Source organism: Protopterus annectens, chromosome 9.part0 (genome assembly GCF_019279795.1).
Source record: "Protopterus annectens isolate FY-2018-M chromosome 9.part0, PAN1.0, whole genome shotgun sequence".
Classification (NCBI taxonomy): Eukaryota; Metazoa; Chordata; order Ceratodontiformes; family Protopteridae; genus Protopterus; species Protopterus annectens.
In genome coordinates, this window is record NC_056743.1 from 853,686,377 (window position 1) to 853,714,255 (window position 27,879).

A 27,879-nucleotide genomic window follows, 5' to 3' on the forward strand; every position below is an offset into this window, starting at 1 on the left:
TTGGCTGTCTAGAGACAGCTGGACCCATTTTTAGCACCCATTCCATCTGTTCTGATTTTCTTGCCTCTATTTTCAATAGTGGCACTAGTTATTCTATGATTAAGGTTCAACTTGCTGCCATCTCTGATTTTCACATAAGTGGAAAACATTCTTCCTTGGCATCACTGAGATTGTGTAAAACCTTTCTCAAAGGTATCTTTTTACTCTGACCACCTGTTAAGGATCCTGCTTCCCCCATGGGATTTTTAGTACTACTTCAGGCTTTGCCTCCATGTCCCTTTGACCCCTCTGCCAAGGGGACTTAAAATTTCTCTCTTGAAAAAGCATTTTTCCGGTTCCCTTTATATTGGCTAAACAAGTATCAGAACTCCAGGCACATACTTTCCAGCTGCCATGTTTGGTTTTTCATAAGGATAGGGTGTCCATTAGGACTAACTCTTCTATCCTACCTAAGTTGGCATTGGAGACAGCTAGTAGCCAGTCCAACAATCTACCTGTTTTCTTTCCAAGATTTCCCGTCACAGGAGAATGCAAGCTGCACCTGCTGGATGCTCAGAGGCATCTTAGATTCTGTCTCCATAGAACTAAAGATTTCAGGAAATAGGACCTTTTTTTTGTATCTTTTTCCAAGGCTAAATTTGGCAAGGCAATATCAAAAGTAACTTTAGCCAGATGGCTCACTGACTGCATTTCCTTTGTTTTTAGCAATAAATGATTGACTTTACCTAAGCTTCCTAAGGCTCATTCCAGCAGATCTGTGGCCACATTGTATGTTTTTCTGGTCCAGGGCTTCCTTCCATAGATGACATTTGTGCAGCTGACACATGGTCTAGTGGGCATACCTTTATTGCTCATTATAAATTAGACATCTTATCAAGGAGCAGAGAAGTGTATAGATGCCTGTTTTTAAGAATAAGGGTGATGTGCAGAGCTGTAGTAACTACAGAGTGATAAAACTGATCAGCCGCAGCATGAAGTTATGGGAAGGGAGTAGTGGAAGCTAGGTTAAGAAGGGAGGTGGTGATTAATGAGCAGAAGTATGGTTTCATGCCGAGAAAGAGCACTACAGATGCTGAGGGTGCTGATGTTGAAGTATAGAGAAGGTCAGAAGGAGTTGCATTGTGTCTTTGTGGACTTAAAGAAAGCATATGACAGGGTGCCTAGAGAGGAGTTTATGGTGTTGTATGAGGAAATTGGGAGTGGCGGAGAAGTATTTAAGAGTAGTACAGGATATGCATGAGGGCAGTTTGACATTGGTGAGGTCTGCGGTAGGAGTGACTGATGCAGTCAAGGTGGAGGTGGGATTACATCAAGGATCAGCTCTGAGCCCTTTCTTATTTGCAATGGTGATGGACTGGTTGACAGAAGAGATCAGACAGGAGTCCCTGTGCACTGTGTTGCAAATGACCTTGTGATTTGTAGTGAGAGTAGGGAACAGGTAGAGGAGACCCTGGAAGATGGAGATATGTTCTAGAGAGGAGAGGAATGAAGGTCAGCAGGACTAAGGCAGAATGTGTGTGTGAATGAGCAGGAGGACAGAGGAATGGTGAGGGTGCAGGGAGTAGAGTTGGCAAAGGTGGATGAGTTTAAATACTTGGAATCAAACAGTCCAGAGTAATGGTGAGTGTGGAGTACAGGCAGGGTGGAGTGAGTGGAGTAGTGTGTCAGGTTTGTGACAGACTGGTACCAGTAAGAGTGAAAGGGATGGTCTACAAGAGGGTAGTGACACCAGCTATGTTATATGAGTTGGAGATGGTGGCATTGACAAAAAGACAGGAGTCAGAGTTGGAAATGGCAGAGTTAAAGATGTTAAGATTTGCATTGGCTGTGGTGAGCATGGACAAGATTAGAAATGAGTATATTGGAGAGTCAGCTCAGGTTGGACGGTTTGGAGACAAAACCAGAGAGGCGAGATTGCGTTGGTTTGGACATGTGTTGAGAAGGGATGCTGGGTATATTGGCAGAAGGATTCTAAGGCTGGAGCTGCCAGGTAAGAGGAAAAGAGGAAGGCCTAAGATAAGGTTTATGGATGTGGTGAGAGAGGACATGTAGGTGGTTGGTATGACAGAGCTAGATGCAGAGGACAGGAAGAAATGGAAACAGATGATCCTGTGTGGCGACCCCTAATGGGAGCAGCTGAAAGAAAAAGATCTAGGTATAGACCAGCATTTGGTTCTGCTGTACTATGGAATATCCTGCCTTGAGGACCACCCAGGGTTTCTACGGCTGGGGACTCCCGTCTCATCAGTTAAAGAACAGACAAAGACAATATCAGATGCACAGTTATGGCGATTACATAAATTTTGTATCTGTTTTCTTTTTCCATCCTTCAGCCTCTCACCCTTCAGTACCCTTCCGGCTTTGGGCTCTTAGTCTGTTCGGAGGAGTGATTCCTGCCTGGCTTGCTGAATGAGCTCCAGTCTTCCTCTTCCTGCTTGCTATTCTAACTAGAATGTGGTTTATTTTGTACTGTGTTTTTTACTGGGTGCCTTGGTTTGGTGCAAGATGGTAGACTGACTAAAGGGCAAATGTGATCTGAGGTAATCCAGGCTAAAGAGAGAATTATGGGTAAAGGGAGGATCTTAAATTATGGAGCCAAAATCTATTGAAGTAGCTGAAGACAGATCTGAGGTCGAATCAGAGACCCATCAGTTGAAGGATTAAGAGACAACACAGATGCATCATTACAGTGAGCACATAGCTTTTGTTCTGTTTTTGGTTTTTGCTTTTTTGGTTGCTAACATAATTAAAGTCAATGCCTTTTTATGTCCTGATGTAGCTCCCCTCCTCCAGCTTGAGTCATCTCTTTAGTAGGTTCCATTTATTCTCAAAGCATCTGATTTAGGACATGTTGCAGTGCTTCTTTGAACTTTGTTTTTTAAAAGTACATGGAGTCGACATACTGCCAGTTTCCCTTCTCAAGTTCCGCTAAACCAGAGGGAGTAGCATTTGCAATATACTCTGAAGTATATTTTTCATCTGTTTCCAAGCTCTGCATACCTCTCCCTCCATGATCTTTTGTAATTTTACTATCCAATCTTTACTCCCAGTCTTTCTCTCTGGAGTTCTTTGATTTTTATAATTAGTAGGTCGTACTGAATTACACATTATAAATTATATAGGTTCATAGGTAGGTACCAGGCTATCTGCCCGAGGGCATTTATGTCTAGCCAGAGTGTCAGCTTTCGCCACCCCATTGATTAATTAACTGAGCCTCTGTCAAGAAGAGCCAATGAAGTGATCCCAGGGGTGTATTTTCTGTTACCCATCCACTCGTCAAGGTTTTTCTTGAAGAGTGTTAGTGAGGGGCTCTGCCTAATGTCATTAGGAATTTTGTTCCAAAGAATGGGGAGTCTCTGTGACAGGAATCTATCCCTCCAGCATATTCTATTTATTGTTGTGGCGAGGTTTAGCTCACTAGAGCGAGTGGCTCACAGTGACCTGGATTTCTTTAGGTGGAGCATGTCCATCAGTTCTGAGTTGGACATGGCTTTGTAAGTCAGGCAGAGATCACCTCTGAGTAAAGCGATATGCCACTGAGTACAGCTGGGGGGTTTCCAGTCGGGCTGCATAGGACATATGTTTGAGACCAGTAATCCTCTTGGTGAGGTACTTTTGTGGTCTTTCCAGCTGCTGGAAGTATCTTGTGAGGTACATCCCAAATGGGGCATTGTACTCTATGATGGGTCTGATGAGTGACGAAGTAGAGAGGCACTATAACCTCTTAACCCAGTCTGCTCTCTGTTCCACCTTGGGCAGACTGTCACCTATCACTCATCTTATTTGCTTTCTTTCAACATTCTGCTATAATCCATAGGTATGGGAACCAAAGTTTTTTTTTTACCTCCACCCATTCTTTTAGTTTTCTTCTCTGGGTAATTTGCTCCCAATATGTCATTTCATTGGCTAACTTAAATTGCTTCCCACTGTTTCTTGCCTGGTTTGTATCCCTTTATTTGGGAACCCTATTTGCAAAATCTCCTTATTCCGCCCTCTTATTAGCTGTTTTTGTTCTTTTCAGTATACTATTTGCCACTTTCTAAACATATTTTACCTGATGGTTGTTCTCTGCGAAATATCTACCTCCAATAAAACAGACTTTTACTATCTTTGGTGGTCCCTCCTTGTCTTTTCATTATATCTTTCTATTAAGTTTATATCCTACATCTTGCACTATAAATACTTGTGTTATAACTGTATAGTGTTAAAGTACTCCTTTAAATCGGACAACATCTTGCCCTATTACAAGGATCATCTTATGTTTCTTTCACCCTAGGTCTCTCTCATTCCCAAATAAAGTTCTTCATTTCCTTATGTCTTGTCATAATTTGTCATCTGGTTGATAGAAATATGCTTACCCAACATACAAAATCAAGGGGAACAAACTCATTTTCACTGCTTGTATCTTATTATCCAGGTCCATAATAAAGAACTTTCTGTCCCTTACCTTTTGGAGTATCATCTTATTTTCCTCTCCCACCTCTCTTGCTGCTACTAAACAGTCATTCCTAAGACATTCCCTAGGTAAGGTATGGGAATAACTGCACTAATCTATGTGGGCCCATAGTTTACAGATCCCCCCCCCCCCATTAATATTTGGAACTGCCTCTGTGTTCCACAACACAATGAGATCTTGTTCTGGATTTGTTGTATATTGTGTCATAAGCGAACAATGATATTCTTTTTTGTATCACTTCTACCTATGTCCTTGGATATTTGCACCTCTTATTTTCATTGCCAATTTATTTTGCAAACAGCAATGGGGGGAAGAGGGCATCCCTACCCTGTTCCTGTTAACAAGCTCAGTACATCAGGCAAAATCCCTCTTACGCAAACACTTTTACTCCAGCTTGTGACCCTATGTACGTATCTTCCTCATTACTTCAACAATTTCAGTAAATATTGCAAGTTCAGCCTTTAACATGGACACAAACTCCCTATTTAAAGTTTTTTCTTTAGCTAGATTTTTATTAACAATGGTAATGTTTGTTCTCTGCATCCTTTTGAATCCTTAGAGTATTAATACTGTAAATCTTTGCCTCCTCCCTCCAAATTCATGTTAATCTAGGTTTTTCAATTAGTTCTTCTATATCCTTATTAGCAGGGAAAATGAGCTGCATATTTCCCATTTACGTAACTGTTTCTTTCTACCCGGTCATGTAATTTTCATCTTCTGACCATCTTTTATATTGTTATACACTCTGGTCTTTACTTTTACTTTACACATCACAAAATTTCACTTTCATCCCTATGATTTAGTGCACTGTTTAAGGTCATCAAGAGGGCATTGTAGACTGTCCTTATTTCCCTTCTTACATTTCGTTCTTGGTTGTCACTTAGCTGGAAATGCAAACTTTAACTGAGACTGATAAGCTTGCAGACAGCCACAAGACTTTTTCTTTCTTTCTTGACTTCAACTGAGCATTTAACACAAAGTCCCTGTATTGTAAAAGGAAAAGTTAGGTTATTATCTTCATCAGAATCAGATTGCAAACTGTGTATTCAGTTCACTTTTGTTCACTTCACATGGACCTTTTCCCTGCTCTCCATTACATACTGGATCTGGTGTTGCTCTGTCCAGCTAGTTAAATGTATGGGTTACCTAATCTGACCTTGGCACCTTTCTTCAGCTCTTGGATCCATCTATCCATAATTCCCTCTTGTCCCTACAATACCTCAGATCTCAGTTGCCATCTGCATGGTCAGGATGCGATCTACGAGCCTCAACATTTTCTAGGTATCTTCATGCCTTTTCAACTTTTGCTGACTTTTATGGGAGTATTCTTTCAGCTCTGTGTCCCCTATATTAACAAAAAAAAATTTTTTTTTTTTACTTTCTTTAAATAATAGTTACATATTTTCCTTTTAAAGTTGCATTGTTGCTACTTAGTTTTCTTTTTTTTATGTATTTTTCTTAGAGAACTGTGAGGGTGCTGCTGTTTGAGCATTTTGGTTGTATATTTTGTTTTCTAGAGTGTCTGACTATGGCTTTAAAAAGTGTAATGCTGTGGGCACAAGATACCCCCCCCCCAAGATCTGCACAGTCTGTGCATCTACTGTTTGGGGGCAGACCTCCTCAACATAGAGTGTGAATCCTGAGCTTCTTTGGAGCCAGGGCTATGATGAGCAAAGGAATAAGATGGTTCTCAAGAGTTTTCTCCCTGTCCAAGCAGGAGACTTGTACCCCTTTGGCTTAGATGCCAACTTTTTCTTCTACCTAGAAGCTGGACAAAGTTAAACCTGCTAAAGATAAAAGTAAGGAAAGGGGGAAATGTAAAAAAAAAAGAAAAGGAGATGGAAAAAGACTCAAAGGAACCACCTAGAAAGAGGTCCAAGATCCGATTCCCTTGTCAGGCCCAGTGCCGAAAACCCCCCAGGCTTTTGGATCCAACATCAGGACATGAGCAAGTTCAGATCCAAACTCGGTGCCTGGCATGCCATCTCTCTCTGGACCCAGCCAGTCCTCTACTCCACTCTCCTAAACTCCAGTAAAGACACCATTCCTCTAGACCAGCTTCCATGGTGTCTTCATACAGGTCCTTTCAATCGTTGAAGAGTCTTTCTGAAGCCAAAGTTAAGATTATGACAGACTTTCTTAGGATGCAGATTCAGATTGGAGGTTCTCCCAGCACCTCTAGGTCTGATCCAGTTATTTCCCTTTTTGATTTCTCCTTCTCTAATCAGACCTTTGGATCATATGTCTCTGGTTCTGAGTGATCCCTGTGAGAGAACCTTGTTGGAGTCAAGAGCAGCTTCTGCTTTGTCTCTGTTTTCCTTTCCCTTTTGACTCCTTTGTCATATCGCAAAGGGTCTCAGAGTTGAGATAAAGGTGTTGAATTTGACTCCAAGGTTCTCAGAGCTGTCTCTGCTTTTGACTACTTTGGTCTTGGCTCGTCTTTGATGTCTGCTTCTGAGTCTGGTCAGGGCTGGGGGTGTTGCTTCTTTAGGGTCTTTGGATCCTAGGTCATCCTCTATGCCGATCTCTGATTTGGGGTTTGAAGCCTTTGAAAGGATCCTCTCCAGATTTAGAGAGGTGGTTCTTCAAATGCACTCTGTGTAGTCCAGAATATCTGGATTCTGCAGTGCTTTCCACAGATCTGATCCTGGAGGGGCAGCGAACTTCAATTAACCATGATGAAGGTCCTTACTTGACAAGTTACCATTGCAGTTCTGAGCCTTCTCTGGAGCCTCCTGACAAAGTCACTGGAAGTGATCCTGCCAGAGGAGGCATGTAGACTCCTCTCAGGAGACATTTAAGTTACTGATTTTGAGGAAGAGGAGGGATCCTCAAGATTTCCTTATCACTCTGTCAGTATTTACACACAGGATATTCTGCCAAGAATAGCTGAAGTCTGGCCAGAATACCAAAGCCTGAGCTCTTCCCAGCACTGTACATTAGACATATGTCCTACATTTAAGGCATAGGGTATGTAGGTGATGTGTGTGTGTGTGTGTGTGCGTGCGCGCTTAATCCTCACAGCTTCTTTGCTGCCATTCGTAACACTACATTAGAATATGGTCTGCAAGTAGTTTGTTGAGTTGCTACAGCTATTGATCCTTCCAAAGTTAAGTGCCCCATTAGAATCTCTTCCTTCCTTTTTTTTTTTTTTTTTACTTTGGTTGTATTACCTTGTACATGGCATCCAGAAGGGAAAATGTGTGTGTGGGAGGCAGATTCCCCCTTAAGGGTAGATGAGAAGTGCCCTTTTTGTCTAGGTGGTGCTCATGACTATACTCAGTGCAAGATTTGGCACGCATTTGTAATAAAGGCCTTACACAACCATCTGTCTCCCCTTCCTATCTATTTAGAAAACCAGCTATTGAATCTTCTGACTCGGAGCTATAGCTTCCAAACCCACCCTGCCTGTTGAGCAGCTGCCATCTAAGAAAAAGTCTATAAAAAATGTACTGAATCTTCTGCTTTCCTGCCTCTTCTGGACTTCTGTGGGTTGAAGAACCTGAGGACTATATACAGTTCCAACATCAACCGTCTCTGTCACAACTCAGTTGAAGGCTGACACAGGGCTGCCTTCCCACATGTCGACTGAGGCTGTGCCTATTTCTGCTGTAGTTGTGGAGGCGAAACTGCAGCTGATCACTTTGAAGGGGTCTAGGGGAATTCCCCAGATTCTTGTTAGGGAAGAAGCCCCTGGTTCCCTTATTGAAGTCAGGCAAGGGTCTGAACCCCTCTCTTTGTTAGGGCTAATGTTCCTTTAAAAAGAAAAGACTAGACATGGCTAAGGATCCACAGGAAGAGTGACAGGATTTCCCTCTGTGTCTCTTCAAAGCCCGTATGGTTTTGAAGCTCCCTGTGTTCCTCTTGTCTGTTCCCCTGGCCTGTACTCCTAAGTGTTCTTGAGAGACTGATTCCTCTGAAGAGGATGTGGACTTAGTCTGGGCAAATGTCCATGGTTTACTCCTCTCAAATACATTCCCCTCTTCATTTGGAATCTGAAGAGTATCCTCTTTCTTCTGATTCCCCAGTTGCCAGCGAGCTGCTTAATTTTGGTCTGGCATACTCATCTGTTAAAGCTCATTTGTCAGCCATTTCTGCTTGTCTGCCTTTGAATTCACCCCTTGCTTCTAGATTTGAAGTTAAATAATTTTAAAAGGTGACTTTCATATCAGGTTCCTAAGAAAGCCTGTTCCTCTCTCTTGGTATCTTAATTTTGTTAAAAAAATGACTTAAACCTCCTTTTGAGCCTGCAGTTATTTCTTCTTTGCAGTATTGTACTTGGAAAACTGTTGTTGATAGCTCTTACTTCTGTCAAGAGGGTTTATGAACTTCAGGCATTCATGGCAGTTCCACCCCAAATGTCTCCTCATAACTGTCCTCTTATGCTCAAGGTAGTTAATGATTTATCTTTAAAAAAGCTATTCATTTTCCCTTTTTTTTCCCTCCTCCACAAAATGATAGCGAGAGAATCCTTCATACCTTGGATCTACATTGACAGCTCTGGTATTATCTAGATAAGAAAGAGTATAATAAAATCTGAATAACTCTTCTTTCTTTTCATTGTAGGAAATTTGGTTTGGCTATTTCCTAAGCGAACCATTTCCTGGATTTCTAAGGCCATTTCCTTTTCCTATTCTTTTCATGGTAAGCAGCTTTCTTTTTGTCTTCTTGCTCATTCTACCAAAGCTGTAACCTCTTCTGGTTCTTTTTATAAGGGTCTGGATACTGGATCAATTTTGGAAGTGGCTAATTTGTCTTCTGTACATACCGTTATTAAACATAAGTTGGATATGATTTCTAGAACTAGGACAATCCTGCACTGATTATTGGAAGGATTTTCTATGGCTTCCTCTTCCCTTTCTCCAGTAGCTTTTTTACTTCCCCATTTGTAAAGAATATTGCAACAGTGATAAGGAAGGACCATAGTACAGTTGTATAACATCTTACCATAGCAGTAGATGTCCTACTTCTCACTGTAGCAGTATTCTGTCCTTCCTCCCTCACTGTAGCAGTATTCTGTCCCTCCTCCCTCACTGTAGCAGTATTCTGTCCCTCCTCCCTCCCCTTGTTTTTCTCTGTGGTTTCCCCTTTGGCTGAATGGTCCTTGTTTTTCTTCCCTTTCTGGATGTACATGTTGTTGCTTCTCTTTTTGAGTTGTCCTAGTTCTTTTGTGTAGCACTTCAGTTCTGAGGATTAAGTGTTCATACGTCACATACACACCTTATGTCTTACATGTAGAACATGCATCTCATGTACAGCACCTGGTAGTAGCTAAGGCTTTGGTATGCAGACCGTGCATTCCGCTATGCTCTGCAAGATACCCCATTTGTAGAGTACTGAAACAGTGATAGGGAAGGACATCTAATGTTAACTGTTATGGTAAGATTTTGCACAGCTGTACTGTCTCCCCCCGAAGAAGTCTCCTTAGGAGAGTTCCTCATATTGGTGAAATAGAGGATGGGAGTTGGTCTTCCGAGGCCCCCTTCCAAGAGGAGTATTCCTCAAGGCTTTTGGGGCTGGGTCGTCCTGCCCAATAACTAGCTCATTAATTTGGTCTTGCAGCAGGCTTGGGAGAAGCATGGCCTGGTGGAGCCAATCTTCTGAGCAAATCTGATAAAATTCTTGTGTCCTCTAGAAACGGGCCACGTTTGAGTAAGGGTTCCCCAGTAGATGTCATGGTGGTAGTGGCAAGGAGAGCACCTCTACCATTACCCTAACAGGGAAGTCCAGGCATCGAATAGATTTGGACAGAAGACTTGTGCTTCTGTGACATTTGCTCTTCACATGTTGAACTACTTGACTTTCTTGACTATTTCAGAGGGCTCTGTCTTGGATATTTTTCTTGCAGACATAAGGAAACGTAAATTTTCAGCTATCTGCCCTACAGTCCATGTCTGTTGTGTCAACTTTCTAATGCAAAGGATTGCACTTGAGCCGCAGGCACTGGCATCATGATTCATTGGAAAGCCTAGATGCGTGTCTCGTCTTTGCAGAGGGCTTTAAAACTCCTTTCATCAATGTTAGAAATTATGAATATAAGGCTGAAATTAATTCTGTTGTAAATATGCTGAAGGATAAAGCATAGAATAAAAAGTTTGCTTGAATATAGTATAGAGTTTAGCAATGTAAAATGGGCATTCATACTATATGTATAACAGACTGGCTTCTCTTCACAGCATCAGAAAAAGCCTAACAAAGCAATATTGGAAGGCAAGTATTACATGATTTTCTTATGTTTGCAGAACAAATATCTATTAACAGACATCCTTTTTTATAAACTCAGCAATACGTGATGTTTTTTTCAATAGCAACAGAACAGATGTTTCCTTTCATACTTCTGTTATTCTGATTGCATGCATTTTCACATCAGCAGAAATCACAAAAGGACAATAGAACAGACATTACGTGACTTCCCACAGAAGGACAAAAAAAGATACCAAGAGGAAATGAAATCTGTGCGTGACTAGCACTCTACATAACATCTGTAGTAATTCAGTTATGTGAGAGAGGGACAGAGGTATTTTGTAGAAGTCATCATTCATATCTGTAATGAAGAAAAACTTTGTAAATATATGCTACAAACTGACAGAAAGAGTACGTGTTATTTGTTATAAAATAAGTTATCTGTAACTGTGCTTATAGCTGCAAAATATATTTATCAGTGTGCAATTTGAAAGGCTTGGTGCTTTAAACAGACTACAGATGGGAGTCATGCATGCAAAGCTCTGTGGCTTTGATTTCAGCAGTAAACAGCCAGCAAGACTTTGTGTCTTAAGAAGACTTTAAGTCCAGTCCAGCAAATTCCAACACAGCATAGGAGCAGCGCGCACACAAAATAACTTTTTGAATGGTGACCCTGACAACGTTCCTAGTCTATATCCAAAAACAGGGGGAATGGGTAATGCCTTGTATAAGGTCACTCCTATAAAAGCACAGTAACTAACGTTTATGTGAAGTACTTCAGTTTTCAACAGTTTGTAGCAATACAGTTCATCAGACGTCTGAATCCGGACAGACTGCAGTGCAGGAAGGTGAGCAGTGCCATAAATTCTCCAAAAAAGGTACAATACAAAGTTGTAGGACTGAAACTGCCAGTTTTGCTGTACCAACTTCACAAGTGACTACAGAGACTTTTCAACCATCTACAGTAAAGCAGCCTGGCCATCTGCCTCTCTGTTGACTGGTAAGAAAATGTTTCTGTGTTACATACAGTATGAATGCCATAGAGGTAATAATCATAACATAATGAAATGGTGGTATATACAGCATATTTACAAATGTAAAACCTTATTAGGGCAAGTTAATAGTAAGGCATTATGCAAATGGATTACAATATTTGACTGGTATCTGAAACAAAAACAATATGTGGTATGACTAATGTTTGTGTGTACAATGTCATAAAAATACAGTGCATGACATTATCCAAAGGTTAGACTGTACAGACAAAAATTTTAATGGTAAATAACCAAGAAAAGTTAATATGCTGACTGTGTATTCAAATGTTAGTTATGTTCTGTCACCAGATGTAAAAGGTTTATTTCAGAGTTGCAACAACAGTCAAATTAGTTACTGATAGAACCTCTAGTACATTTTGTTACAAAAGAATGTAATAAACTTCTAAAAGACAGATACAATGAGTTCAGGAAGCTTAGACAAGTTATACATGCATCTTTTCAAAAGTGCATAAGAGTTTTAGATTCAGCAGAACAGGTTACTGAAAAATATCAGAAAGACCATGCAACATTGCAGGAAACTCTTCAACCGCAGTTACATGATAAAGAAAATAAATTAGCTGAACTGACAGAGACTGACGTCCTGCATACACAGCTAATCTGTGCAAAAGAAATATATTTTATAATATGTTTGTGTTTTGAAAATGGTTAAATATACATGGTAGGATGGTAGGATCTGAACAAATAATTTTCAAATGTTTAAAACTTCCATTCAGTTAAAGCAAGACATTTATCAGTACTACAGTAAACTAGAGCATATGACTGTCATTCTTAGCATAGTCAAAATGTAAACACAACAGTTTGTGTATAAAAATCAAATAAAAATAGTTAATAACAGTAAATATTTAAAGTCACAAGACTGACATGCATGTATTTTCTTTTTATGTGAAGTACAATGCACAAGAATAAAAGGCAGACTACAGCAAATATAAAGGAAATATAAACATGTTAGTTAAGCCAATATCTGTTTTTTTACAATTTTTATAATTGTATAGTAACATCACACCAAACAGTTAAAGTTCTGAATTTTAAAAAACAATAAAATCACAGAGGGTATTAGTCAAACAGTTTTTGTAAAATTAATGGCAGGGTAGTTAAATAAATAAAAAATACTGACATCCATGTAAGCTAACTGTAAAATAATGTCTATTTATGTAGTATAAATGCATAGCTATGCAAATCACAAATACTTATTATATTTCTACTAATATCAAACTGCAAGTGTGTTACCAAATAAAAATGCTAAAAAAATTAAGTATGGTCTACAGAATCTGAAATGTGAGCTCAGACCTTCCCAGACTAGATGAATAGTTACAGGAAATGTTGGAAAGATAAGATAAGCAACAAGACTGATTGCCAGACAAGTAGCTTGAGTTTTTTCTAAAGCATTATTATTAAAACATAATTGTTAAAATGTTTACAGGCAACACTATTTGGTCTTCTTCTTCTTCTTTCGGCTTTTCCCGGTTAGGGGTCGCCACAGCGGATCACCTTGTCCGCACATTGAATGGCAGTGGAGTTTTACGGTGTCGAGTTGCCAGCCCGGCGCCCAACCTTCCACAGAAGGCACACCCACATGCACACCTAGGGCCAATTTAGAGTGTCCAATCCACCTGCAGCATGTCTTTGGGATGTGGGAGGAAACCGGAGCACCCGGAGGAAACCCACGCGACCACAGGGAGGACATGCAGACTCCGCACAGAAGGCACCCCAGCCGAGGATCGAACCGGAGAACCTCTTGCTGTGAGGCAGCAATGCTAACCACTGCACCACCGTGGCCGCCCAGGCAACACTATTTGGTAATTGTAATAAAATGTCACAGACCCTGGAGTCTATTCACGTTTTTTTTTTCCAAAAAAGAATGGAGACCTCAATACATTTTGAGCCTCAGTTCACCTGAATCAGTTTGTGAAGCAAAGTTCTGGATGGTCATATTGCAGTCCATTCTCCCTTTTCGGAGGGAAGGATGACAGAATGTGCTCAATAGACCTTCAGGATCTCTACTACCATGTAAAGATAGTGAGGGAATCCAGAAAGTTTTTCCACTTTTCGTTGGGGGTCAGACATTTCTAATTCGAAGCACTCTCTTAGTCTTAGTACTGCCTCCAGGACATTCACCAAGTGCATAGCAGTGGTGACAGCTTACCTAAGACTTCAAGGGTTCCAGGTGTTCTCCTATCCAGATGACTGGCTCCTAACTCCTCCCACCAGAGATCAACTGATCCCGTGCTGGGACTTCTTGCTTCAATTCTCTCTCCACATGAGGATTACAGTAAATCTAAAGATAAACTAGCTGACATCAATGCAAGTAACAGAATTTATAGGATGCCACCTAGACTCAGCATCCCAAATATCCAAACTCCCAGTATCAAGAGTTCCATCTCTGTCTTCAAGCTTCTGAAGTCTTCTCTTCCCCTAATCGCCCAGCAAGGCTAATTCTTTGGCTGTTGGGGGGATCAGTGGGTGCATCAGTTACAATAGTGCCACAAGCAAGATATTATATTAGTGCTGCAATGGATTCTGTTTGTTCAGTGGTCAGTGTTGCTTCAACCTCTTTATTTTTCCTTGTGACTCACTTCAGTATTCAAGCATCGCATTCTGTGCTAGTTGACCTCCCCTTCCGTCACATGGGTCAGCCTTTCATCTTTCCATCCCTGACTGCCACTGTGACCATGGATGCCACCATTTTTGGGGGTAGGGGTGGCATTTCAAAGAGAAGACAGGTCAAGGCACATGGTCTGTGACAGAAGCCAATCTTCACATCAGTGTCTTGGAGATGGACAGTCCTCCTAATTCTTCTGGCCTTTTTGTACTGTCCTCCCAAGCGTGTGATTTTCATCCAGACCAGACAACATAGCAGTAGTCTGGCTCTGGCACAACAAGGAAGGGGGAACCCACTCATACCCATTATGCTGGGAAGTCATGAGTGTGTGGCAGTGGGCAATGTCATCTTCTCAATGCTTTCTAGTGACAGCACACATCCAAGGAGTTCCCATGTCTTAGTGGATTAAGCAGATCTAGTCTTCTGTGACACAAGTGGTTCCTTATTCAGTGGCGACTATGATTTTCAGTTGTTGGGGCCAGCAGTTTCCCACCTGAACACCAAGTGCAGCAGCTACTTTATTGATCCCCCAGAGGGGCACTTACTTAGGGATGCTGTAGTCTACGATTGGCCTCCAGCACTCCTGTATGCTTTCACACCTTTTCCCCCTGGAGCCAAGATTCTGCAGAAAGCCATCAGGTGCAAGGCAGCAGTTATTTTCATTGTCCCGTTCTGGCCCCAGCCAGTTTTATTTTCCCTTCCTTTGGCCTTATTGAAAACAACCTCCATGGGTACTGGATCCTCTTGCAGACCTTGTATCTCATCCATCTGGCCAGCCTCACTGATACCTTAATCCCCTGAAGTTAACTGCACTGTTCCTCCAGTTCCAGTGATGGCCAAGGGTGCCATGCTTGCCACTTCTGATATTCACATTTTGTTGTCATCCCAGCAACCTAACATGAGAGGGGCTTACAGAAGTAAATGGAAAAGATTTGCTTTCTTGTCTTTTTCTAAAGGTTTAGCCTGTTTCCCAGCACCACTATCCTCTTACTGTCTAGCAGGGTTATTCAGGAAGGTGCCAGTTTCTCAAATATTAAGGCTCAACTAGCGGCCATATCCAGTTTTCATCTTGTGAAAACTAGAGCCCCATTGCATTATTGAAACTTTCTAAGGCTTTCTTAAAAGGAAAACTAAAATCCAAACTTAGCGAAACGGCAGACAAAACTGCAACTAAATAAAAACACAACCTGCCGCACACATCCTGTAGCCAGAAGATAAACTTTTATTCAATAATGGTTAAGCACTTTTGTCCTTGTATTGTGCTAAAGAGTTCTTCAGAACCGCCCTCTTTTCAAAAACATCCTTGTAGTGACATCATCCCATTCTCTTAAAGGCACACTACCAAAAAATTTCACTCAATACTAATGCGTATACCATATAATATTAACCTATGTTATCCGCAGTGGTGTAGTGGTTAGCATTATCACCTCACAGCAACAGGTCTCTGGTTCGATTCTTAGCTGAAGGGCCTTCTCTGCAGAGTCTGCATGTCCTCCCTGCAGTTGAATGAGTTTTAAAGACCTGTAATGTAATAGGTGCCTTCTGTGAAGACTGGGCACCGGGCTAGCAACTCGACACTTGGGGAAAAAAAAAAAAACCTCCACTGCCAATCAATCTGCGGACCAGTGATTCCGCTGTGGTGACCCCCTAACAAGAGAAGCCGAAGGACAGTATACCATATAATAGTAAACATATATATGGGACTAGGACTATTCACTGAAAGCACACTTCACTGAAACACATTTGACTGTTCACAAGTCACTGAAAGCTCAATTCACAAACACATTTCACCACCTATTTTAAATATTTTGAACTATATATATGGATACTTGCAATTCCAATAAATTACTCTTTTTCTGAACTTAATATATATCCAAAATATGTGGGGGGCTACGCACCCCACATCACCCGATGTGGGAACGGTGCCACCCACACACCCCCTTTATTATATATACTAACTCCAGGGTCGCACAACAGTGGGGAAAAGGCCATATATAACTTTCAGTGAAATTTGTTTCGGTGAATTGAGCTTTCAGTGATTTTGTGCACAGTCATTTGACTTTCAGTGAAATGTGCTTTCAGAGAATAGTCCTAGACCTATATATATATATATATATAAGTAAAATAAAACATCCACAATCTTTTCAATGAGATTAATCTTTGAAAGGTTTGTCTATTTCCACCCTCCACCTCCTTTGTTAGTTTGATAGCTTTGGCATGGTTCTCAGAAAACCCCTTTCTTTGGTGACCATTACCTCAGCTTGTAGGATCTTGAAGCTGCAGGCCCCGTTTTTAAGGAATCTCATCTAACATGTAACTTTCACAAGGATCCAGTATTCCTTTTGACCCATCCACATTTCTTCCTCGTAGTGAGTTCATCTCCCTCTTTTAGTAAGAGAAGAGCCAAACTTGAGTAAGCTCTCCACTTCTGTGGTATGTGTGTATTCTACCCTCTGCTTTGAGTCACAGGCTTTTCAGTATTTCACAACTGTTTCCTTCTGGTGCACCCATGTGCAAAAATGGGAAAAAGTGGGTATGGATGGATGGAAGGATTCAACCTCATGGCGGAGTGATAAAGAATGGGTCTCCAGTGTTGGGTATGATGTCCATCAAAAAGGTAATTGCTGGCATACATCCATAATTCGTGTGATGAGGTAAAGATGGGAGTCTGTCTTCTTGGCAGAGCTGGAGTAGGTGGAGCTCTTTGAGGTGTATGGGGTACACCCTACTCATTTTCAAATCTACATAACAATCTGGTAATGAGAGGGCATAACTTTTTTGCAACTGTTTCAGTCTGTAGGATGCTTCCTTGAGTAATTTGAACTCTTGTTGGCCTTTGCTGTGTCTGTTATCTTAATTGATGTAATTGCCATATGTTTACGTTTGATGTGATTTTTTTTCCCATTCTGGTTGATAATGATGGTATAATTAAAAAAAATTAACCTTCAAATGCCCTTTTGTGGATAATCTCTATAAAGACTACCAGTGAGCATTTTTTTTTTTTATCACTTGGAGATTAATTCTGTGGGTGACCATGACCATTGTAATATGCTTAAGACGACTTAAGGTGAACCAAAAAGCTTTGCCCTTTTGGAGAGCTCACTTTAGCTAGGGAGATGTTTACTTCCATTTTGTCAGGGGTGCCACTTCCTAAGATTAGATACCTCAGAAGAGAGTGGAACGCAGGAAGACTCAGACACCATAAGAAATCCAGGAAAATGTAATGAGATGATGTCCTGGCTGAAGAATTGTGCCAGTTTAGGACAGATCACTGAGGCTTTAGCAACCCAGTGAAAGAGGTGTCTCACCTGTGTTTTCATCCTCCTAGGTCTGTGTGTGTGTGCCATTCTTCCCTTCCTAGTCCAGGTTGTTTTTGTGTTATTGCTGCATGTCAGATTGCTTCTACTTTCAGTGACTTCACATACCCAGGTTATAGTTCCAGGAAGGTTTATTCTGGCAACTGAAATTATTAAATGTCTCTATTTTTTCATGAATAGTAAGAGAGTGTTACAATTAGCTGCAAATTCTCAGCTGTTCAGCAAGATGTTTCCTGCCTACCTGAAGTAGCCTCCTCGTCCCATGCCCTGTTATTGGAAGCAAAAATGCTTACCATCATAATAGATATAATTGTTATGAGACATTTGGTCAATAGCGTGGATGAAGACCATTCTACTGTTTTGGAAAATAAATGCTAAATGAGCAGACCTCTGTCGTCTAGATGTCCATTGAGTAGATACCATTTACATTTTCACTGAAGACATCGCCTGTATTGCTTTAGTTCAGCTATAACACGTTAAAAGCCTTGCAAATAATACTAGGGAGACTAATAGACCTCTTATTCTCAGGGGCAGTACAAGGGACCATCTTTGTGTGAATTACATGTTTAATGTTGGACCATTTTTGTGTGAATTACATGTTTAGTGTTAGAAAAGCTAGAAATGCCTTAGTAGAAATTGAACCATGCAAATTCTTAGGGACAGTGATTTGGTACTAAGATGCTTCAGGATTTTCACTGCTACTGTCCAGAACAATCCCAGTAAAACTTTTTATCTGGTCTTCTGCCCTATAATGAATTTTCTGTTACAGATATACAACCTCTTTTCCTAGGTGATAACTGTACACTTGTCATAAAGCAATAAATATCTTAAGATGAAATTTGTACTGATTTCCTTCCTGTTGCAGAGACCATCACGAACCACTTTTGCATTTGACTACTGTGCATGTAGTTTGGATTGATGTATTTTTAATGTGAGCAGCTAAACTAGTGTTTATCAATTTCCTTATCTATGGCAGTGCGAAAGATTTGGAAGTAAAGACGCTGTTGGCAGTGCAGCAAGACTTAAACACAGAACTGCAGAAGTCTAAGACTGAGCTGCTTAATGTGAAGTTGGACCGAGACAATTTTTTTAATGTATGCAATACTCAGAAAGAAGACCTTGATGGCCTAAGAGCAACTAAACAGAATCTCTCCAATCTTCTTGAGTTAAAGGAGGTAAGGCGTTTGGGAAAAATATTACTATTCAGAGAAAATTCATAGCATGGTCTGTGCTCCATGATAAAAGCTTGTATACTTGTCTCAATTGCTTGTTCTGCCTGCTATGCCCTTTGTAAAAGTATAAAAGACTATGTCAGGCAGTTGAACAAGTATAAAAGGTAGACAAAACTACTCACTTCAGAGACCTTTTGCTGTGAGTAAATGTTTTGATCCCTCTGTTTCATTTCCCATCACACCAGCATTCTACTTTTGCCTCTGTGCATTTTTTTCTGCTGCTACACATTGAAAGCATTGCCCAGATCCATAGTCAGTTCTTTTCTATCTCTTGCATATTTTGTATCTCATTCTTGCTGCTAATTCTGTAAAAGTTTCCACATGTAAGCCTGAGGAGCTGAAACCTGAGTGATCTACTTTTTGCCAGATCAAGAACAAGGGGCCACTTCATCATGATGTGTTTTGCATTGTGAAGTGCTAGGGATTCAACCTGGCTACCCAAACATGGAGAAGAGCAGCTGTGATGTTTATAGCAATGATTGCTATGGAGTAGTTTGTAACACCCCCCCCCCCCCCAGGCCAGTTTTCTCATGTCAAGGGGAAGTCATGTAAGTCTAAGGCTAGACATGACTGGCATCCTTCAGGAGAAGTTTACTCAGTATAACCTTGGGGCTTTCTTGTATTGCTGGCTTCCTGCCAAGCCTGTCATCTGAAGAGAATGAGAAAGTTCTCTGTGATGAACATCTCTGGAAGTAATCTTGAGGTGAAGTCTTTGGCGCTGTGCACTTTTTCCAGAATATAAATGGTGAAGTCTTTGGCTGTCTGCACTTTTTCCAGAATATAAATGGTGAAGTCCTTGCACTGCAAAGCAGTTCTTTGAGTCCTCTAGTGCAGGATACGTGATCACATTCATGACAGAGGGCTGTTCTTCATCACTGCTGCAGTATTCCTTACTTTTGGGATATCTTGTCAAGGACAGAGGAACATCTGGCCGACATACTAAAGTCTTTATACCTTCTATGTGCCATACGTCAAACATATGTTCTATGTGCAAGAGGTAAGGTGCATATGTGATGTACAGTGCCTAATCTTCAGGACTACTTTTCCACAAGTTTGAACACTACTTCTCAATTCAGTCTGTACGCTGCTTACTGAGCTGGTTAATCGGGTCTATATTAGATGAGCAAACACTTAAAATGTTGAGTATGACATGCTTGACAGCTTTTAAGCAAAAGTTCATCTAAGCGAAACCCCATAATGTCGTAACAGAGAGTTTCAAAAACTTATAGTTGGCCAGCCGTCAAGAAGCCAACGGCTGACTGCTAACCCCCCCACCCCCAAAATTCAACAAAATAAACTTCGGGGGTGGGGGCTTTGCCCCACCCCCCTACTTAAATATACCAACTCTGACATCACACCACAGTGGAGAACTGCCATAACATTACACAGGGTGAATGACGAGACTGCACCACAGTGGAGGACTGTAAGAACAGCTAGACAAGGTGAATGTTCTGACGTACGTCAGCTGTTGTTTTCCTGACAGCTGGCCAACTGTAACTTTTCGTAACTCCTTGTTTCAACATTCTTAGGTTTCGCTTAAATGAACGTTAGCTTAAAAGCTGTCGAGCATGTCGTACTAAACATTTTATGCATGCATTCGTCTAATAGGGAACTGGTTAATCTACCAAGTCTTCTAAAGATAATTGTTCTAGTGGGGGTCTCTCCTTTCTTTTCCTCCTCCTGTTTTGTATTCATGTCATCCAAGAAGGGAAAATCTGAGTGTGGCAGGCAGATTGCCCATAAAATTGACATGAGAAGTGCCTTTTTTAGGGGTTGTGCTATTTACAGCCATACACAGTGTGAAATTTGTCAGGTGTTTGTCTCTAAGACACACTGCAGTCATCTGCTGTCCTTCGCTATTTATTTAGAAATCCAACTTCTAAAGCATTTGGCCGAGGGTACCATGAACACAAATGCACCTGCTCTAAAGTTCATCTGCCACTTAAGAAAGAAGCCAAGAAAGCATGTACTGATCTTGCTACTGTCCATCCTTTACTGGACATCTCCATCGGGCTGGATGTAAAACCTGAGGACCATCCAGTACCAATGTCAGTTCCCTCTGCTGCAACCCAGTTGGAGGCCAACATGGAGCTGTCTTCTTGCACATCCACTGTGGTGTGCTTATATGTGGTGCAGATGTAGAGAGGGAACTATGGCCAATTATATCTTAGGGGCCTAGTGGAATGCCCCAAATATTAGTTCAGGAAGAGGTACCTGCTACTCTCATCAAATTTAGGGAGGGGTCTGAACCTACTAGATAGATGTGCCTTTAAAAAAATGACTTCTGTGAATAAAAGATCCTCATAAATAGTGGCAGGACTTAGGGCACTGTTCAATGCCCTTTTGGCCCTAAAATTCCCACAAGGGTTGTCTGTCCCTGCTTCTATTTCTTGGTCTTCCACCCCTTCTAGAAAGCCCGGGGATTCTAATTCTTCTGGTTAGATTCTTGTGAATAGTTCATAGCATATTTCTCCCAGATCCACTCTCTTCTTACCTTGGAGTCTGATGAGGAAGATTTACTGTCCATGATTCTCCTTTTGAAGAAATGTCTTTTAGGGAAACAGTGGTCTGCATGATGAGGCACTTTAAGTGGGACTGCTACTAGGTTTCTGAGGCTAAAAAGAGAGATGAACGCCTGCAAATGGACTTTCCCAGACCTTTTGCAGTCCGTCCTGCATTGGCTATCCTCTTAGTTACATTTTCTGCAGCTTCTCAGTCTGCTGGCTCTCAACTTCTAGCTCCTAAGAGACCAGGCAGGTTTTATAAAGTCCCTGAGGGTCATAAGTATTAGTAATAAAAGTCCTTCATCTACTTCTGTTTCTATGTCCACAAATAAGCCATCTAAACTGCTGTCCTCTTCCAAGCTTTAGACTTCTGACAGGACAGCCATGTTGTGGAGAGGTATGGGAAAAAAGTGTATTCTTCTGCTACCTTGGTCTTTAGGGCCATTATCAGGCCCACATGACCAGATATGCCCTGGCTCCTCTCTCCTTACTTGGGATTTTGACTGATGTGCTTGATTCGGAAAGTAAGACTTCTGAACTTTCTCTTGCTTTCTGTCTCTTAGATGGCTCACCATTCTAGTAAATGCAGTTACAATGCTGCTAATGCCTGTTTTAGGGCAACCGCATCTGGCTCTGCCACGATCTCTTTGGTACCGCTGCTGCAAAATCATTTAAAACTCTTCAAGATAAATGTAAGGTTATGCAGGACCTGAAGCAAATCTTTTTCCTCTGTCTGTAGGTTTCTGCCAAATTATCCATGTAAACCTTTTGTCCATAGGCTTCCCAAGAAAATTTTCCCCGACGAGCCCACTCTGAGTTTTGGGCATCAGAAACCTTCTTTTCCTGACAAATTTTCCTCTCTCTTCCATCCATCCATCCATCCTCTTCCTCTGTCCCTTGGGCTGACACTCTCCTTTTTTGTTCGACAACATAACCACAAATGCCTGGGTACTCTCCATTATTCAGAACTGCTGTTTTATGACTTGGAAATCCCTTCCTCCATTCTCTGACCTTCCTCAGTTTCCTCCTTCCCAACTCCCTCAATTTTATTTTTATTTATTTATTTTTTCCTGTGGGATTTTGTGGAACAGAGAACAATCCACCCTGGCCTCTTGTCTCAGCAGGGAGCAGGTTTTTATTCCAAAATGTTTCTGGTTCCCAGGAAGGCAGGGTCATGGAGGCCCATTTCTAGATCGGTCTTTTCATACCTTCCTCTAGGTCCCTTTATTTATGATGTTACCTCTTTAGGCACTTTTCCCTCTGTTGCTTCCCCAAGTCTTTCTGTTATCTCTGGATTTATTTTATTTATTTATTTCATTTTATTTTACATTTGTTGACCGGGCTAGTCTAACTGGATACATGTCCATTTTCAGTAGAGGCCCGGGGAGATAAGCTCCACCTTAAACTAATAAAACAGGACAGAAAAAAAGTCCAAAAATATCTAAATACATTATACATGAAGATTTTCTTCAAATAACTTAATTATACAGAATGTGACTACTGAGTTTAACAAAGAGGTAATGATGAGAGAGATGCAAGTTTGATGGGTAGCTTGTTCCAAATCTTCCCCACTGAATTTGAGAAAAGAGAATCACCTGCCTTGTTGTGGGATTTCTGGATGGTAACCAGTAGTTTATTTGTTGAGCGAAGGGTAGCAAGATTTATGTAGGGGGAGATGAGGCTACTGAGAATATGAGTATTACTAGACTGGTACAGAATCTTATGGGTAATGGTGAGGAGTTGAAATTCTAGCTGGTTATGTAGTTCTAGCCATCCTAGAAGTTTGAGATTTAGACGGTGATGAGTTCTAAATGGGGACCCAGTAGCAAACCTGGCAATATTGTTATAAGAAGTAGTCAATTTATTTAGGTTGCTTTTGGAAAGATTAGTATAAATGGGGGAGGCATAGAAGAAGGTGGAGATCAGATGGGTCTGGGCAATTGTAGTTCTGGCTTCAGGGGTAAGAAAAGATTTTATCCTATACAAGGATCCAAGTTTTCTGTTTACTATTTTAATAGTAGCATTAATATGTGGGTCATAGTTAAGGCTGTGGTCAATTATTACACCTAAGAGTTTGGTAGTCAGGTCAGGAGCTATGATTGTACCATTGTTAGATATAATAGAGAAATCTATTGGGGAGGATTTAATAGTTGCAGTAATTAGCAATAGTTTTGTTTTTTTGGCATTTAGGAGGAGGCAACGTTGTTGGAACCAGTTTTCAGCTAGGTTAAATACTGTTTGGGTGATGGATTGGAGTTCAGATGAAGAGGAGGCTTTACAAATCAAAGTGGAGTTGTTTGCATATTGTATGCAGGTAGGTAGGTAGAGGTAAATTTATAGAAAGGTCATTAATGAATATGGAGAAGAGTAGAGGTCCCAGGAGAGAGTCTTGAGGGACACCAAGGGTAATAGGGAGGTGTTTGGATAGGTTATTATCCCAAAGGACAGCCTGCTGTCTATTATGTAAGTAGGACTTGAACCATTGTGCTGCCTGTGTGTCAAGTGAGAATGATTTGAGTATGTTGATAAGTATTTGATGGTTAACCATATCAAAAGCTTTAGATAGGTCAATGAAGAGTGCAGAGGAGAGCATGTTATTATTACGATGTTTATTAATGCAGTCCGTAAAGGATAGGAGAGCAGTGGTGGTACTGTGGAATGGTCTAAAACCATGTTGACAGTCAGCTAGAAGGTTATTTTGGTGAATGTGGTCAAAAAGTTGTTGATGGATGCATTTTTCCATGATTTTGGCTAGTGGAGAAAGTAGGGCTATAGGCCTAAAGTTAGAGAGTTCAGTTGAGTTACCAGCCTTGTGAAGTGGGATTATGTGATAGATTTTCCAGAGAAAAGGAATGGAGCCTTCAGTGATGGTTCTATCGATTAGGATAGAAATGGGATAGGCAAGAACTTTTGCAGCAGTTTGAAGGTATTCAGCTGGTAGGAGATCAGCTGAGGGAGTACAAGGTTTAAGTTTATGAAGGAAAGTATAGATAAGGGATGTAGGAATAGGTTTTAAGTGAAAGGTAGATGGTATATTTGAAATATACTTCTATATTCCTATTCACCCTTTCTTCAGGAAGTTTTCCTTTTTCTTCTCATCATCAGTTCTGTGCTTTGGCTTTTGGTCATTTTGCATCTCCAAGGGTTTTCTGAAATGTGTGGCCCTTTAGGTAGCCTTCTGCAAACTTCATGAAATTCAGATATTCCCTATTTGGATGAACTTTTAATTAAAACCCCTTCTCAACAACTTCTGCTTCAGAATCCACACTTGACTATGTTGCATAAGCAGTATGGAGTTCATCCTTAATCTCAAAAAGACAGTATTTATTCCCTCTCAGGACCATTTTTTTTTGGGGGGGGGTGTAGGATTCAGACCATTCCAATGTTGGCTTGTCTCTTTCCTCTCCGGGGTCCTATCTCTGACTTCTTATTTCCAGTCTCTTCTTCCTCTTCCAGTTCTTCCTGTTGGAGAATTTTTCTGAACTGTGGGATACATGATATCCGCCATTCCCATGTTTCCTTTTACCAAACTCCACATGAGGAAATTTTAGTGGTATCTCATGACTGTTTGGCTCAAGCACTGCTACCCTCTGAAGTATATGGTCCCTCTTGCCTTTTCTCAAGCTTGAATGCACCATTTTTTTTTTTTACCAGATTTCCCTGAATCCAGGTCTGCCTTTCAAGTTTTGCTCCCTACTCAGAAGCTGTGCACCGATGATTTTAATCATGGATGGAGAGCCTCCTTCAAACTAAAAGTCTAGGTTCTTTGGTCCCATCAACGGTTGACAAGACCATATCAACATCAAGAAGATGAGGACTCATCTAGCTCTTCAGTCTTTTCATTCCCTTTGTGTTTCAGGTCCTCTAAAAAAAATTTACAGGCAATACTACAACCATGTGGTACATCAACAGGCAAGAGGACACAAAATCTTAGCTTCTGTGCAGGCTGGCTCTTCAGGCTTGGGATTCTGCAGTCTGTCATCACTTGATTCTTCAGGCAGTTTACATTCTGTCAGAGCACAACCTGGTGGCAGACTCTGAGCAGGTCCAGGATAAATCCTCACAAATGGATGTTTGACAGGGAGGAGTTTCTGGACATTGTACATTGGTAGGATATTCCTCCGGTAGATCTTTGCCTCCCCTCTGAACAGGCAACTTTCCCAGTTGTGTTCTAGAGTGCCAAGTCATTTGGCTTGAAAAGTGGATGCCATGCCCTTTTCTTGGAAGGGGATATTTCTGTATACTTATCCCCTCTCTTCCTCTACTACCAAAGACACTGCATAAGATAACCTGGGGTACACCCAGAATCTTGCAGTGACTCCCTTTTAGTCCAGACAGTACTGGTTCCCGACTTCCATTTCACCTCGCCAGGGGCAATCATCACAGATTACCTCAAAGGATGGATGTTCTCACACAAGACAAGGGATCTCTCATTCACCCTCACTTTTCCACTCTTCAGCTGACACTTTGGGTGATAGGATTTTCATGCCTTTCAGGCACCAGTTTTCTTGAGGATGTGGTGTTTTTTTTTTTTTTTTTTTTCCCTTTTCCTTTGCAGGAGGTCAGAAAACCCACTTCTAGAGAATCATATATGAGGAAATGGAAGAGATATTTTGTTTGGTGTCTCAAGCATGGCCTGGATTCTTTCTTTTTTTGTTTGGGGGTCCCTACAGTCCTTATTTGTGAGAGTTGTTCAATACTGGTCTGGCATATTCATCTGTTAAAGTTCATTTGCAAGCCATTTCTGCTTGTGTGCCTCAGAATAATCCACCTTTGGCTGTTTTTGAAATCAAACAATTTTTAAAAGGCGTCCTTCATTTCTTGCCTCCAAGAAAGTCTATTCCTCCTCCTTGGGACCTTAATTTTGTTCTTGAAACTTACTCAGTCACTTGACTCGGTCCCCTTTTGAGCCTGTAGTTTCTTCTTCCCTACAACACTGTAGTTTGGAAGACTGTATTGTTGGTGGGTGTTACTTCTACCAAGATGGTTTCTGAACTTCAAGTACTCATGGCAGTGCCATCTTTTTTGTTTTTTCAAAGGAAGTGGGTGTTGGTGGTTATTGGTTTGTCCATTCATCTTCCTTCTGTTTTTTTCCCCTTCTCCACAGAATCCTAGTAAGAGGGTCCTTCACACATTGAATTTACATAGACAGTTCTGATATTATCTAGACAAGACGAAACGGGAAATCTGAGCAGCTTTTTGTTTCCTTTCATGCCAGGAAATTAGGTTTTGGTGATACATAAGCAAACCATCTCCTCCTAGATTTCTAAGGCCATTTCTTTTTGCTACACTTTTCATGGCAAACAGCTTTATTCTTTTTGTGCTCATTTTACCAGGACAGTGGCCTCTTTCAAAGGTCTGGATACTAGACCCAACTTAAAAGCTGCTGTTTATGTTCATACTGTCACCAGACATTACAAATTGGATGTCATTTCTAGGACCAAGGTGGGTTTTGCCAGGGCCATCCTTCATGGGGTTACTGGAAGCTCTTCTGTGGCTTTTTCCTCCCATACTTTACAGTATAGTAATAATGGGAGGGGGGGGGGAATGAAAGAGATGATTCCATACCAGGATGTAAACACAAGGATTTGTGATTGTTGCAGTGTACAGACAACAGGTGTTGGCAAGAGTTTATGGTGGCAATGCCATGAACAGAGAACTTATTTTTGGGCTAGATATGTAAAGTTTGTAAGAAAATCTCAAAAACTTAAAAAAATAATTGACAGTAGTCATAGAAGGTAAGCCTTCCCCACACTTAGCTTACCTTCTGCATTACCAGTCCTTTGGAGAGACTAAGACATAAAGTCCTTTGACTGGCCTAAGGGCCCCCATAAAATATTAAATGTGTCTGTAGAGTCTGAAATCATCCCACCTACAACCAAGAATGGTAAGCTAAGCAGCCTTGGAAGCACAGAGTCTGTTCATGTGACTCATCATAAAGATGATGTTTACAAGTTTCTCATCAGACATCTGTAAACCATCTTCAGTGTATTTGTCTAAGGTCCTAGAAATACTTTGCTATTCTTCTAATGTGTAGGGTCCAGATCTCTGGACAGGTGGATCAGGTGTGTACCTGTTAGTGTTGAGGCTTAGAGCCCAAAATATGCCTTTCTTTCCCAGACTCCAGTACTACTTAGCATGTTATGCGTTAAAGAAGCTTATTTGCCTTTGAAAGTCTGACCTGAAAGAGGAGCTGACAAAGGCTCTGTCCTTGACTTTAACAGCAAGTTCTGATGTGGCTGCTGCAACTTTTATTGTACTAATGCAGTGGTTATGGCTCTGACACGTTTCAAATGCCAAAAATGAAAGGGAAAGTACCCTTTGGCCAAGCCTCTTAGAATGTGATAAACAACTTCATAAGGCAAAAGCAGACCTCACTTTTGTGAATTATGAAGAACCTTGATAATCCCCATGCACTTACCCTCCTCTTTTATTGCTCCCTGGTGCTGGAAAGTTGCTCAAGAGGACTATTTCATCCCAGCTCCAGCAGTTCTGCCTGTGAAGCACAAATGTGCTTCTTCAACTCTACACCAGCT

General features: G+C 41.1%; 1 protein-coding gene across 3 annotated transcripts in view; it reads left to right on the forward strand.

The window, feature by feature from the left end:
- The window catches only part of KIFC1 (kinesin family member C1), a gene marked incomplete in the record, with an annotated part of 1,304,428 nt that overhangs the window by 765,596 nt on the left and 510,953 nt on the right, over positions 1 to 27,879 (forward strand). For all 3 annotated transcript variants that reach the window (XM_044083556.1, XM_044083558.1, XM_044083557.1), the window contains 1 exon segment: positions 18,584 to 18,782. In XM_044083556.1, coding sequence (XP_043939491.1) covers positions 18,584 to 18,782 — 199 coding nt within the window.